This window comes from Xenia sp. Carnegie-2017, unplaced genomic scaffold (assembly GCF_021976095.1).
Source record: "Xenia sp. Carnegie-2017 unplaced genomic scaffold, XeniaSp_v1 HiC_scaffold_22, whole genome shotgun sequence".
NCBI classification, from domain to species: domain Eukaryota; kingdom Metazoa; phylum Cnidaria; class Anthozoa; order Malacalcyonacea; family Xeniidae; genus Xenia; species Xenia sp. Carnegie-2017.
The window spans coordinates 8,648,865-8,664,382 of NW_025813485.1; the positions used below are offsets into that span (position 1 = coordinate 8,648,865).

General features: G+C 33.9%; 1 protein-coding gene across 1 annotated transcript; it reads right to left on the reverse strand.

Annotated features, from left to right (window-relative positions):
* Window positions 1-2,231: 2,231 nt before the first annotated feature.
* Window positions 2,232-12,495, reverse strand: LOC124447323 (dolichyl-diphosphooligosaccharide--protein glycosyltransferase subunit 1-like). The gene is made up of 10 exons (XM_046998226.1): window positions 12,153-12,495; window positions 11,503-11,564; window positions 8,311-8,662; window positions 7,638-7,733; window positions 7,003-7,258; window positions 6,627-6,726; window positions 6,365-6,503; window positions 5,769-5,888; window positions 2,928-3,173; window positions 2,232-2,496 (listed from the first exon to the last, which is right to left on the reverse strand). Exons 1-10 carry the CDS (start codon window positions 12,399-12,401, stop codon window positions 2,314-2,316), a joined length of 1,803 nt encoding a protein of 600 aa, XP_046854182.1. The 5' UTR covers window positions 12,402-12,495; the 3' UTR covers window positions 2,232-2,313.
* Window positions 12,496-15,518: the final 3,023 nt, after the last annotated feature.

The following is a 15,518-nucleotide window of genomic DNA, read 5'->3' on the forward strand; positions in this document are numbered from 1 at the left end:
TGGAGCATGCGTTTTTGCGCCGAATTCAAAACATCAGTTCAAAGAATGGTTCAAAGGTTCAAAGTTTAAAGCATTTGTTCAACATGGCGATGCAGAATTATATAGCTATTTTACTCGGGCTTCTTTCAAGCATCATAGCATGTATTGAGTTACAAATTAACATCTTGAATGTTCACGTTGAATAATTAAAAAAACGAATTAATATTATGAGGATGATCTCTATTTCAAAGTCACGGGAAATTGTTCTAAAACGAGTAATAAAAAGGCAAGGAAGGCATGCTCTTTCATACCGTTTTTTTCGTATTGCAATCGTATTTGCGTATACCTGTGGACAGGCGAAAACGATTCAAATACGCTACGTGTGGACGCAAATCTTTTCAAAAACGGAGAAAAAAACCTCCGTTTTTAAAAAACTACGGATACGTGTGGACGGGGCCTTAGTTCCATCACAAAAAAGTCTAAATACACATATTTTCTTGCACATATGAACTTTTTGTTAGTAATATAGGATTATGTTAAATTAAGAATTGCTTTCAGAACGTAAAATTTGCCAAAGAAAAGCAAGTATTAAGCAAGTTTTTTATAATCACGTGATCAATCCGTCAAGCAAAGTGAAAAACCTGTAACTTTTATTTAGCAGATACAAATACTTTCATACTCTGAATAGCTATAATTGCACTTACACAGCCTGAAAAGCTTTCTCTCTAGGATTTTAAAACATTTTTCAACTCAGCATTGTTATAACGTTGAAGATACCAAATGCCAGAGTCAAAACCTCCTTTACACGTATATGCTTGGAGTTGGAAACAGCGATATTCTTAAAAAGGATCACAAGACGGTAATTTTGAGCTTTGTTCCTGCTTCTACTATAAATGTCCATCGAACGTGTTTTTTTTAAGAACGGCCCCCAGACTAATAGGAGACATTCCACAGAAACATTGCAGTCATCCGTCATCTTTATTTATACCAAGGACATGGAACTTAGAAACTTCAATTCTATTTCGTTACTGTTCTACGTCACTAGGATTTCATGTGAGATAGAGCGTGCGATATCAAGATCAGTTCCAGCGTAGATTTCACAGCGATCAGTTACAAAAAGTTCTTTTCCACACTATATTACAAATTTTTTGAATTATGGCTTCTACAAGTGAAGAGTAAACGACAAGAGATGATGTCGGAGATGAAGAGGCACTCCTGGGTTTTACTAAACACGATGAACAAGATGACATAATGGAAGAAATCGAAGAAGTGAAAGTAAAATCAAAGAATTTAAAGTAGCAACCGCCCTTTGTAGAATGAGTGAACCAATGACTGCAATGAGTGAATCACTCAGGTTAATGCAGCAGACGTCAGTATCCTCTACATTAAAATCTACTCGTAAGAGGAAAGCATGTGCTTTAGTCCCTGAATCAGGGCATGATGCAGATTGTGAAATCTTGTCAACCTACCTCGGTAGGCTATGCCTCCTAGGTTTGCCTTGTCGTAGGCTGTGCTCGTAGGTTGTACTTAGGGGTCTAAACTACTCATATATATATATATATATACAAAGTGTATAACAATGTGCCCTCCCGGCTATCACCATAGTAAAATGGTGACTCCTGCACTTGGGACACAGGATGTACGGTTTATATATATATAATGGGATTTTGTGATAGAAACTTTGTGTTGCACACAGAGATGAATAATTAAGTGTTTAGGTGATATAGTATTACATTAATGACGACATTAATGACGTCATTAATGTAATACTATATCACCTAAACACTTAATTATTCATCTTTGTGTATAAGTTCCGTTGTGCTATAGTGCTATATTTATTCTCCTGACGAGTGTGGCAAGTTAAATAACTGCCATACGAAACAGTTCTGTAGGGAATAAATTTCGATGAAGTAATTCGTGGTTTATTTTATTTTCAATTATAGAAGCTATTTAAAATTTCACAACTGGCTAAGACAAGCACATCGGAGAAATCTTTATCAGTTGTATTGCAAAAATTTAGGAATTTTACTGATAATTTGACGTATTTTGCTACAGGCAAGATCACTTACATCAGACGACTACCATTCAATTCGACCACCAATAACTCCCGTTTCGAATTCTTAAACTGAGCATGGTATTTTTGCATCAGACTTGTAAACTAAGCACAAATCCCCAATCAGAAGCATATTGGATTCAATAAAATTAACTCGAGTGAATGGCTTTGGCAATGTGAAAAATACAAAAAGCCAAAATTCATTCATACATTTTTAATTTGCAAAGCTCAACACTAAAAATCAAGTTTAAAAAACAACCAAATTCTTTTGTAGTGTTCTCTTAGAGTGTTTCTTGGATGCTCTCGATATCCATGAACAGCTTCTCGCGCTTTGCAGCATTTGCCTCGTCCTGCTCGATATACAATTGCTTGTTGATCTTTCCATCGACGACTTTTTGAGCCAAGATGATGGCCTCGTCCATAAGGCGTTTAAGTTCAACCTCCTTTCGTTGGAGTTCAACCATCTACGAAAATAAGAAAATTTTTTAATCACAGTAATGCACCCACTGAACACGTACGTGGTTGTACACAATGGCTAATTCAACAAATCTGTAAATTGCAATAGCAAAGTCTCAAAAATAAAATAAAGCTAATGCACGCTGTTACACTTCGTTAATTCTTAGACAGTAAAACTTATACAAGCCATGTTGCTAAAGTTTTCTTCTAATGAATTGATTATTATAACTATTGGTACGTTTTCCAATAAGCTACCTCAGAAACTGAACCGTATTTTATACGTTTGTTGTTTTAAAATTACTGAATAATTAAGTTACTTTATTCAAATTGTAGATAGTTCTTGTGCTCACGAGTAGCTCACTGGACATCACAAGAGACGCATTTCGTTCTTGTTGAAAAAGTAACGCAACCTTAACACAGTTATCATAAGTAACTATACCTTTTCTGCGCTCTCCGGTTGATCGCTGGACAAAGCAGCCTGCCGCTCACTGATTTTCTGGCTAACTGTACGATACTCCCCATCGAGAGATTTTCGCGAAGCGACAAATGAAGCCGAATCCTTTGTGGCTTTGTATTTATTCTTTGCATCGTTGAATGAATCGTACAAACGTTTGCGCTGCTCGAGAAGTCCCACTAATTCCTCGATAAGACCAGCAGCGCGAAGCCGAGCTTCCTGAGCCGCATCCTAAAATAGACAGACATCAACAAGTAGAAAACTAAAAACAGTACAGATTTTCAATGAGCTAGTTTTGATGAATTATTTCAAGACAATCAATTGTACTGTCAATCGCATAATAATGCAGCGAGAAAAGAAGCAAAAATATATTCGTTCTGTTTAAAAGCCCTTAATAACCGAGCGCAAGGTCTTTACAGGGAAATATCGGACCGAGGTCTTTTTGTACAAGAATAGCAGATTCCAAATGCGTCAAATATTTCAAATCGCACGAAATATCATCAAGCAACTGAAAACTTTGTTATAAGAACAAAAGTCACCATAATTAAGGTGATTATTTAAAACTTGATGAAACTTTTTGCAGCCAACTTGATGAAATTTTCACTTGAAAACTTGATGAAATTTTTAACAACAAACTTGATGAAATTTTTGCAACAAGTTCGTCATGTAAGCAAAACGTTCTGTCTTTTGCTGTTTATTACGCTTTCCATAAACTTATTGCTCTTTATTACGCTTTCCTTTGCGTGTAAAGACTGGGGAGAAGCGGCTTCGATATCACAGGGACAGGTAGCGTTCCAGTTATATTCATTTCAATGATTTGTTCCTTTCTCACTTTCAACCTTTGTCTTCCCACTCCACCCTATCGGAATGGGACTCATTTGTTCTTGCCATGTTTTTTCTATTTTTGAGCCGGGTTCTTATATATTTCGATAAATAAGTCGTATCTTGTTCTCTATGAAAAGAATCAGATCTTGTCTCAAATCGTCTGGGGCTGGAATGATAGATAGTAGTCAAAGCGTTCGGATCATATAATGCTGTATATACAGTATACAACAGAAAAATGTACTTGGTAACTCTCCGATGAAAAACTGAATGTGTAAAATCGTCTTATGTATAAAAAAATCGATTGAAATCTTCAAATAAATATGTGAACCTTGCAGAAGAAGTTGTCTAGTTTTGGGAGCCATGTTGTTTATAAAAAGCGAAAGGAAGAGCAAAGACAGAACGTTTTGCTGACATGACAAACTTGTTGCAAAAATTTCATTAAGTTTGTTAAAAATTTCAAGTTTTAAATAATCCCCTTAATTAAGGTGACTTTTGTTCTTATGACAAAGTTTTCAGTTGCTTGATGATATTTCGTGCGATTTGAAATATTGACGCATTTGGCACTTCATACAAGACAGAAGTCCAATATTTCTCCGTAAAGACCTCGAGCTCAGTTATTAAAGGCTTATTATTTGACCTGAAACGAAGCTTGCTTTGTTTCTCGTCCTTGCTGTTTTTTTACGGGTTTGCTTACACTTTTCTAGTTTTCGTCCATAAAAAATAAATTGTTTCAAATTGTATTGTCTGGATAGTTGAACTGTTTTCCAAGTGTTTTTCTTTCGAATCACATTCGTAAATGGTTTTTCGTTTCGTTTATTTTGCTGTTTGCATTACGAATTTGTTTACATTTGACAGTACAATTTGGTTTTGGACCGTGGTCGATTACGGGAAAATAATGGAGTGGCAAAAATGTTTCTGAGCAAATCAAAGTGTGCCATTTTGCCGGAAGTGACGCTTTCCATATAATAGATCGCGTTAAAGTGTTTATGACACCAAATTTTACCATAATTTTTTTGATTGAATTTTAAAGGCAATTTGAAACGACTAAATGACTTCTTCAAAAAAATTCCCTTATTTATTTCTTTTTGAAGATTCGTAACTTTTCTTCTATGACATCACATTGCATAATTGGCTTTAGAGAAAACTAATTTTCTCGACAGTTAGCATTTAAATATCTTTACAAATATCCATCTTCACATTGTGTTCATTAAACTATTGTGCAGCTTTATTTATAAAAGGTTCTAATGATGTGAAAAATTGATGATTTTTAGAATGTAATTACGCTCAGTGATGTCATAACGATCCTTTTGCATAAAGAAATAAAGTGGAATATCTCTTGAAGAAAGTACAGTAAGTCAATTCAACTGAATATGTTATCAAGTCAATTTATATGCTCTATCAAGAGCATTAAAAAAATTTGCGTTGAAATTTCATGTCATAAACAATTTAAACAACATTTGCAAGCGACATCATCAATTGTTATGAGCAACAAAAACTAATTCATTAAACTGAGCAGGCAACACGTTATGTCATAAAATGCAAAACTAAAATCACAGAAGAAGATCTAGACCTACTAAGAATAAATTCCAAAAAAACATATTTCAATTCAAAATACTTTACAATACTTGGCAATGCTTTGGCTCTATAGAATTTTCTATAACCAAGTCACTTCTATTTCTGTTGATATAGTATTTTAAAAATAAAAGGAGTCGCCGCAGTGTATTCTACAATGTATTTTACATAATCTAGATCCGCCACTGGGTTTGCCAAAGCATTTAAGAGTCAAAGTACGAAGGTAACAAACCTGTATACATCTTTAAAAATTCTGGGAATTAGAAGAGTTCAAAAGTATACCAAAATATTTAAAGCTAGATAAAAAAGTTAATTGTTTGAAATTTTTCTTGTCATGCCAAGCTGGACTGGACGAGTAGAAATTTTCACTTTTTTAACGATAAGACTACATCACATTAGAATATGAACATCGTTTCAATTTATGCCAACCTTAGTGATGGAGAAGTCCATTCGAACGTAAACAATGACTGCCAAAAACATAAGATACAATGCACCAACGAGTAACAATGGTTCTTGAAGTAGTAAAATCTTATTGAATTGATAGTTGAGCTAAACAAAGATATATAAATATTCCTTTTTTAAACTCATAACTACATGTCCAAATCACACAAAACATCGCAATAAAACAAAACAAGCGAAAAAGAAATGGCACTGTTCCACAACTAACCACGCAGTTCAGAGTATGGAAAAACCAAGCCTGAATCTAGCCAAGGGATGGATTAGGGGGGGAGGCGCGAATAGATGCCAATCTCTCCACAAAATACTAATTTACCAAACAATTGAGCAAAAACAAGTGTGATTAAAGTTTTAAGGAGAATTGAGCACACTACCAAAAAAGCCTCACATGATACGGCAAGAAGCCACGGAAATCTAATCCAAACTAAAGCATCCCACCACTTCCAAAAAAAGCCATCGCGAATCTATACATCTAGTACAGGGTATTTCTCAATCTACAGTCAAAAACCGACAAACATGAACGAAGAAAACCAACTTATTGACGTAACATGGAAGTTGTTTATACAAACCTCAAATTCTTGGATGTGCTGCTCGACCAAGTTGTTTTTATGGTACACAACCACTGGCCTTCCAAATGTATCAAGGTACGTAAAATGTAGACCATTGTCCCCACGAATAGCGTCGAAAGGAAGCTGCATGTCCAAATCCCTAGAATTTATAAAACGGAATATTTAATACGTAGATAAAATGAGATAGTATAGCCCCGGGTAACCTGCGAATAGGCAACCCAAGCATAACGATGCAGTAATTGAAAGACAAATTCTCACGTACTTTGATCCTTCGGGTAAAATAATCCTAAGTGTAAAGTGGTCAACAATGAAATCATCATAAACATGGTCGATAAACCTCATTTGCAATTGGTAATCATTTCCTAAAATATAGAAAGTTTACATTCAACCAATTTATATTAAAATAAGTCAAATAAAATTGAAATAAAATTAAAAATGGCGCATTAAAATGCAAATTTATCTTTATTTGCAGTCACAGCAAGATCTCTAAGATCATGTTTACCCCCTAGCGATAACTTATTGCAATGCAAATATCGAGTAAATTTTAGGGAGACTTACAACCGGCAAATACCTCATTACCACTTCCAGTTGCGTGGGATATGTGCTGACATATAAGAGTTAACAAGGTTTACACAAACCTGAACTGAAGAGGTACTCGTAGCTAGGAACATTATAACCAATGTAATAACGTGTTTGCCATCCACCAAACAACGGGAAACGTGGTCTTATCTCAAGTTCAACGGAGTCCTCGACAGCTAAAAGATTACTCGTAGAGATGTTACCAATCTCATCGCGGTAATATACGTCGGCGGCGGAAGCTGGCAAAACGCTTTTGAATGATTTGATGACAGCAAATGTCTGGCTTCTTTGATAGTCGTATCGGGAAAAGGTACCCTACGTAAAAAAAATGCATGTCAAAAACAGTAAGAAAGTATGTAAAATAGTAGTAAGTTGATACTTAGCACAGCGCCGTACACTACTTCCGATGTTGAAATTTTTCCAAGAATTTGGAGCAAATAATTTTTTCCGGCTTCTGCCAACATTTTCTCAGCCACGTTAAAGAAAATCAACATAGCTAATCATTTCAATGATTCAAAAGAAGCTTGTTGCAATATTTCAAATGATACTTTAAAGTAGTTCTCAAAATCTCTGAACAAGCGAAGATATGTCTGACAAATATGGCCAAACCACGTATGTCTACCTTCTTACGTATGTCTACGTCAGCTGCATTGTATGACGTAAATGGTCAATGAGGACAACATCCTGCAGTTACCTTAAGTTCCGCCCCGGTATGTTTAACATGAAAGGTCTCCTCAACAGCTATGTTTCCCCAGTGGGACACTTCAATCAAACGAACCATATTTACAACCTTGAAAATAAAAAGTGTTTCTCTCGTATTATAGTATGTATTTAGATCAACGAACGGTAAATAAAAAAAACAAAACAATACAAATGTAGAATCATGGCTGTCGAATTAAAGTAATCAAGCACAAGAAGTTCGTGATTTTTCAGAGCAACTACATTATCTTATAGAATACTTCACACAACAATCCAATGGTAGCTACATCACAGTAAAATTTCATCAAATCAGATACAACAAGACATTGGAATCAGCTCAATGCGATCATAACCCAGTGCGTATCATCACTTTTCAGAGTTCAAACAAAAATACACAGGTATGAAAAAGTTTAGGACAGTTACATATGAAATTTAAGGTAAATAAAATTTGCATGAAAAGACGGCTAAAATGATATCAGCATTAGAAACTTTCTACGTTTTTAATGAAAAAAATTAGAAAAACCAAAGAAAAATTTTTGAAAACAATTGACAATAAACCATAATTTGTTCTCTAATTTTTGTAGAAAACGGCATTCAACTACTAAGTGCGCGTGAAAAGAATATTACTTCAATTGACTTCTAAATGGCCATTGAACCCAAGAACTTACAGTCAAAAATGGCGAATTATTTTCATAGTGGATTTTCATTTGGCTGCTCTGATATGGCTCTGTGTTTTCATATGGTCCATAAGTGATTGTTTTGTCCTCCAAGGAAGATGGTTTCAATTCACTATACGATTCGACAGTTGAGGAAGATAATTTCACTGTTGTTGTTTGCTTGACAGTCTTGTAAGGTGAAAAGAAATAATGATTTCCATTAAACACTACAAGTTGCTTTTCACTTTGTGCAATTTTTTCTGGAAATGGCCTCAAAGCATAAACAAACGCCATCTCAATGTTCACTTTCACTGACTTTCCAGCTGCAAGTGGTCCATCTAATCCAACTTCAAACAATTTTGAGCTACACAGACAAAACAAGAATAATAAAAAAATATTTGCATGCCTTTGAATAGTGAAATTAAAATCACAAACTTTGTATCCAAAGACATTACATTGACTACACTCTTAACATTATTTTCACCTTAAACACACAAAGACTGTGATAATAAATACATATGACATTAAAAGATCTTGTACATGGGGCCCAAGGTTGTCCTCCCTCATTCGTAATTGTCTCAGTCAGGGTGAATGAAGGAATTAAATAGCAAAAAGCTTTAAAGAGTATTAATTTAGACATTCTAACAGACCTTTTTCTTATGATACTTTTCAAAGCAGGGAGGTACCTTGCATGGTACCTATTTCAAGGTTTAAGTTGAAGGGTGTGATTTGCACAACATTTTGGTCTGAATTGTAAAATTTGCAAATTGGGTTTTTGAAACAATGTGCGAAAATTTTTTTGTGTAATTGCTCTACATATAGATGTGATGATATAAAATGAAAATATCATTTGCATTTAATATTTACATATATGCAATGTTTTACTTTCTTTGGTGGCAATCAAAAAATATGCGTGAGACAGAAATTATAAATTCTATTGGTTCAACATTCATATAAAGAATTTCAACAATCTGTAATGTGACTGGTTGTTTGTTTATCGTAGGAACAAAAGTTATGTTAATGTGCCTAACCTGTGCTGTTGCTTCCAAATGACCTTATGAGTTTCCCACAATAAAAATGACAAATATTTCAACTTGTATATATGTTCAAATAAACAAACCTAAACTTTATTCATTTCTTTTTATCATCATGGTAGGTACATAGTTAAAGAATTACAAGCATATGTATACATGCAAACAATGAAGGTATTTCATGATGAAGAATTTCTAGCTTTAATTTTCTCATGCTATCTTCTTTATAAATGGATAAATTTTCATGTTTTTGACTCTGATAAAATAAATGCTGCCTTATTATTGAAAGCAAAGCCTAGACCAAAATTTGACTACTATTTAGCAAAAAAATAAACACAGCTTCTAGACATTTTTTTAAAACCAAAGCAGATAAATTTGAGTAAAAATGCACAAGAGGATTCTTGATTTTCTAAACTAACTAAATAATCTTAGAGAATACTTCACAAAACAATCCAATAGCACATAGTTACATCACAGAAGAATTACATCAAATCAGATACAAAAAGACATTGGAATCAGTTCAATATGATCATAACCCAGTGCGTATCATCACTTTTGAGAATTCAAATAAAAATACACAGGTACAAAAAAGTTTACGTCAAATTAATACGATATTTAAGGTAAAATTTGCATGATAACGTAAAACTAAAATAGGCTGTTGCTATATCGGAAAATTGCAATATAGGAAAATTGCAATATATCGATATTGAAAAAGATATCAAAAATATCGACTATATCGAATTATGCAAATTAGCAAACTTATAAAAATGTAGTATAGTCAATACATCCTCAAAACAAATAGAATATAAAAGTATTTTATTCACTATGAATTTTGAAAAAGTACACTTAGCATCTGGAAAGATTAGTAGACAAAGGGTTTGTTGATGAGGTTCGTTTCCTCGCTGTAATCAATGTTGTGTAGATCAAACTGTGGTGAGTTTTGAGATGGGACATCAAATAGGATGTGTTTCCTGTCTTTGTATTTTTTTCTTACAGGAATTGCATGAAGGACTGTTTTGGCAATCCTCCCTTTTTTTAAAATAATTCCAAACAGGACTTCTTTAAAATGACATGTCTTCGCGGATAAAACAGTTACAATGAACAACAACTGTGATAGTCAATACAAAAACTGCATAGTAGTGAACATTCTAGTGATGAGCCGATTATCAGAAATTGATTGGTAAAAGCCGATAATCGGCCATTTTCATGCAGATCAGTTATTGGCCAATCTTACTAATGTAAATCGGCGATAGATGTAGTTAGAGCTCTGAAAACTGGTTTTAAAAACTTCAACCTTTAAGACCTTTAAACGTCAACAATTTGAGAATTTCTTGTTTTTCAATTATACATAGGTTCCTACCGATAATTCGGCCAATATGCCTCTAAATCAATTTATCGGATCGACAAATGTGATTTTTCCTCAATCGGCTCATCACTAGAACATTCGATCTTTATGAGTCATCGCACAGTAATTCAATACTTAACTGCTGCAGGTTTGTGTGTGTAAGTTGTCATGCACGTGATAATTCTATCACGATTTTTCTCACAATTATTGGTTTTTGATAATTTACCAGTAACTATGCAATAAAACTTACCCTTTTAGTATTTTCAATAATTTCAATATTCTTGGTATACAAAAAATGGAATATAGAATATTGATATATTTGAATTTTCAATATTTATCGAATATATTGATATATCGCAACAGCCTAGGTATTATTGTTGAAACCCAAGCATGGACCAAAAGGGCTACTATTTAGCTAAACAACTAAACACAATTTCTCCACTTATAATTTTTGGGAAAATACCAGCCAATCCATGTGTTACTATGTGCATAAATGCAAAGGGGATAAAATGTGCAATCATAAGATCAGTGTGCGAATTAGTTCAGAAAAAACGATGTGCAATTTTTTTGACAAAAGTGTTTCTTTAAAGGCATAATCAAATCAATATTACGTTAATTATTATATAGCGCTAATTGCTAAATTAATATTTTTAAAGTGAACAAATTCATATGATTTAAGACAGTGTTTTTCGTTAAAACTGCTGATTTTTGCACATCGTTTAAAAAAGTGATGTGCAATTGTTTTCATTTCAGCTAAAATGATGCGCAAATTGCACATTGCACACTGTTAATTCGCACACTGCATAAGATATTGTAAGCTCCTCTTACTTCACTCCATTCTGTTTCACTTCGCTAATGACAAGAGTCTTTGATTTTTCATCTGTACCAACCTAACAAAGAAATGGTTCAGTAATGAAGACCAGTCTTTTCACTTTTGTGTCTTAAGGTTCAATTTCCAACAGATTATGCATGGATTCAAAGTTATGGTAAGTTTTTTCAGACTTGATAGAGCAAAATAATTATTACTGACAAACAACACAACAATTGCAAATACATAGAACATAGTCTTCAGAAGTTCAAAGTTTGAGGAAACCAAATTGTAAGTTCCATCATCTGATCTGTTGCAAAGCTGGAGTCCAATGATTATGATGTGTGAAGCAATATGTCTGGCAACACACAATTATAGAATACCCTCACAAAAAGCCTGCAAACAATAATCAGGCTTGGTTCGGATTAGGACAAGTATGTGGCTTAGTTGCAGGGCATTCTATAACTCCACATGTCTTTCGTAGACTTAATACATAAACAAACATAAACTCATAAACACAAACTCTTACTATCCTTTAAATTGGTAGAATTGGAACGTGGAGATTTCAGATGTCACAACCTCATGTTCCACTTGCGATTTATATGTAAGCTACATCAATAATTTAAAGTACAAAATAGTAAGTCCATAACTAGAACTTTTCTATCCTTACCCAGGCACCGATGTAGCCAATTTTTTCCGCAAGCACGGCATCTACAGCTGTGTGAAATGAGCTTGCCGACTTTTCGCCAGTATTTTCCAGCGTTACTTTAACATTGCACTTCGCCACCTGACTTGAAATATCAATCGATCGAGTTACTTCTCGATTCACAAGGTTTTCGTTGATCGAAGCCTGAGATGCATAACAACAAGAACTGGAAATCACAAAGATAAGAAAAAGCTGCAAAGAAACGCAGACCATACTGCGATGTACGTGATTTTCAATGGATTGGACCCGAAAATTCTACACTCTGGCGGGCTCGAAGCATAGAACGAAGAGGACAATGAAATTTCTTTGCAGCCACACACAACTGAGCCTGCACATTCAATTCTTGCATATTGACACGTTGGTCAAATATGATTGGTGGAAACTGAATGGTTGAATTTCACCTTGCACACACAGGCGACACAGCAGACTACTTTACACGGAGAATTTGAAAAATGAAAATGTTTATATATTAATGGTTCAGAATGAATCATGGTCATTATTTATTACAAAGGGCTATGAGGCGAATGGAGTAATTTAAAAAATGAGCATTAATGTAATGGGGGGTGGGGGGTGTTGTTAAAACTTAAAAACAAAAAATGTGTGTGGGGTAAAGAAAAATTAACCATATACATATTTTGTTCATAAAAATACAGAATTAATATCGGATGACATATCTGAAACAAACCATCTAAATCCTACTTTGTAAAAGTGTGTTAATTTTATTTAACAATTATACAATATTATAATAACCAGAAGAATTTGAGCAATTTATTGGTAGAGAGCTATGATCTATAAGACGACATACGCACAGAATTGACGTCACAGACGTTTGTGAAAACAAACTGATGGCGGATATATTTGAAAATTTATCGCAATACCTCCCTGAATTGGAAAATAAAGATATTCACAAAGACCTAGTTTAGGCAGTTAACGTATTTGAACAGAAAGAAAAGAAAAAACCCAGTTTTCAAACATTAATTTGTACTTCCTCTTCGATAGCGAAATTTTAACAAAATTGATCAGCCATTGCTAGTTTATTTTGTGAGCCAATCACATTTTATCACGTGATTAAGTTAGCCAATAGCATTTCTTCAATCCTATAGATCACGTAAGCGCGATGTTCGCTTTATTTCTTTTCAATGAATGTTCACCTCTCCGATGTGGAACTTAGGTAGTGTTTACATGAATCCGGAATGACTTTCGATCCTGAATGAACTCGTTCCATTTCAAAAGAAATTCTATTGTATGTTTACAAGAATCCGGGGAATGAGTCACAACTTGATCGGGATCGAGTTCATTCCTATTTTCATTCCGGATCAAAATTTCATTCTGGATTGAAATTTAGTTTTAATCTCATGTAAACGCGAATTGAATTTCATTCTGGAATGAGATTGTGATTAATGACGAAGCACGCATGCGCCATGCATAGTGTCTTATGGGAAATTTAAGCTCGTGAGCAAATAAGGCGGCTAAACGGGCTAAAATGAGTGCGAAGAAAAACAACAATTAGTTTCATGCAAGTGTTAAGCTGTATTAACGCAGGAGCAACAGAAAAAAATTGTTGCTATAATGTTTATGTTCGCAATCTTCAAATTTCAAAATTCTGCGAAATGTCAATCCTTGTGTTGGTTTCCCATGTAAACACGGATTAACATTACGTTTCGATCAGGATCGAAAGTCATTCCGGATTCATGTTAACACCCCCTTATTTCGAATAATCCGAAAAATATCTTCATTTAATTAGTTGTCCTGCATGCAGGTGTATGCTAATTATACGCACAGTGTATTTTGTCAATGTGATTCTTTGGTTTTATATTTTTAACAAATCAAGAAACATATAAAACAGATGTTACAACATAGATTTTCCTTGGAGGTATTATTGATAAAATTGAAAGTGTTGATTCATTGTTTGGCATGATGTCAAAACAATCATGTCAATCCGATAAACCAAGATAATTGTGAAGGCTATTCGAGCAGCATATCTTTTTAAAGGGCAAAAACAGCTTCTGCATGATCATACGTTGTCTTAGAATTTTTCAACAATGGTGCATTTAGCTAATCATGGCAATTTTTTGCTGCTTATACATTTCTTAATACAAACTATAGCACAACGCTTTAAGGAATATCCAAGCAAAGTTTGATATTTTTCTCTAAAGTAAGTTGAATAAATAAAATGCAAGAGATATTCATAAATTTGCTACCTTTTAATTTGGGGATTATGATGGATTATTTAAAGCAATTGAGAAGGGAGCTGGCTAAATAGGTTAGCATCTAAACTGCTAAAGCATACTAATTCATGCAACGCATTCGGCAAAATATTTCCATTGAACAAATAACCTTTTTAGAAAGTGCATAAAAACATTTTCAATTAAAATTTCAATACAAATAAAATGACTGTTTTGATTTTTACAACAGTAAATATCGAACCAATAAACGCTTTCTGGTGGTGACTTTTTAATTTACTGATTAGTTGGGAATAAATAAAGAGGGAGATGAATTTTACGCTCAAGTGAGGAACCAAATTAGTAGAATTGTTAACAACATTAGTTGAGTAATTAAAATAACGACAGCTAACCAATATAATAAAAACTCGCTACATCTTCCTTCCTTTCAAACGCTTATTTTCAGTTATATGTTGATATATATGTTTTGACTTATAACAATAGAAAATGTTTAAACTCTTCTACGTTAGATTCATTACTTTATTTTGAACATTTGATTGTTGTCTTTAACTCTAGATTGACTTTCATCCAGTATGTCCATCGATACCGTGAGCAATGAACAATTGAGCGACGTTTGCCTTTGCGTTTTAATATCTTTTCCTTTTAAATTGAAATAAAATTTTCAAAGTAGTTTTTCGTTGGTTGTTTTGTTTGTACCTTTAAGTACCGTAGTCTGCTGTTACTAAAGGTATTCTAATAATATTTACCGTTATCTACTGTCACTTACCATCATCTCTAGTCAATTACCGTCATCTATTGTCACTTACCATCATCTACTGCCAATTACCATTATCTAAAGTCATTTACCGTCTCTACAGTCATTTGCCGTAATCTACTGTCACTTACAATCATCTGCAGTGACTTGCCGTCATTTACTGTAATTTACCGTCAATTACTGTCATTGATCGTCATCTACAGTCACTTACCATCATCTACTGCTATTTACCGTCATCTACTGTCATTTATCGTCATGTACTGTCACTTACCATCATCTACTGCTATTTACCGTCATTGTCATCTACTGTCATTTTATTATCGTCATCTACTTTTATCATTTATTTCGTCATTGTTATCTTTACTTCCATTTACTGTCATTTATCATCACTGT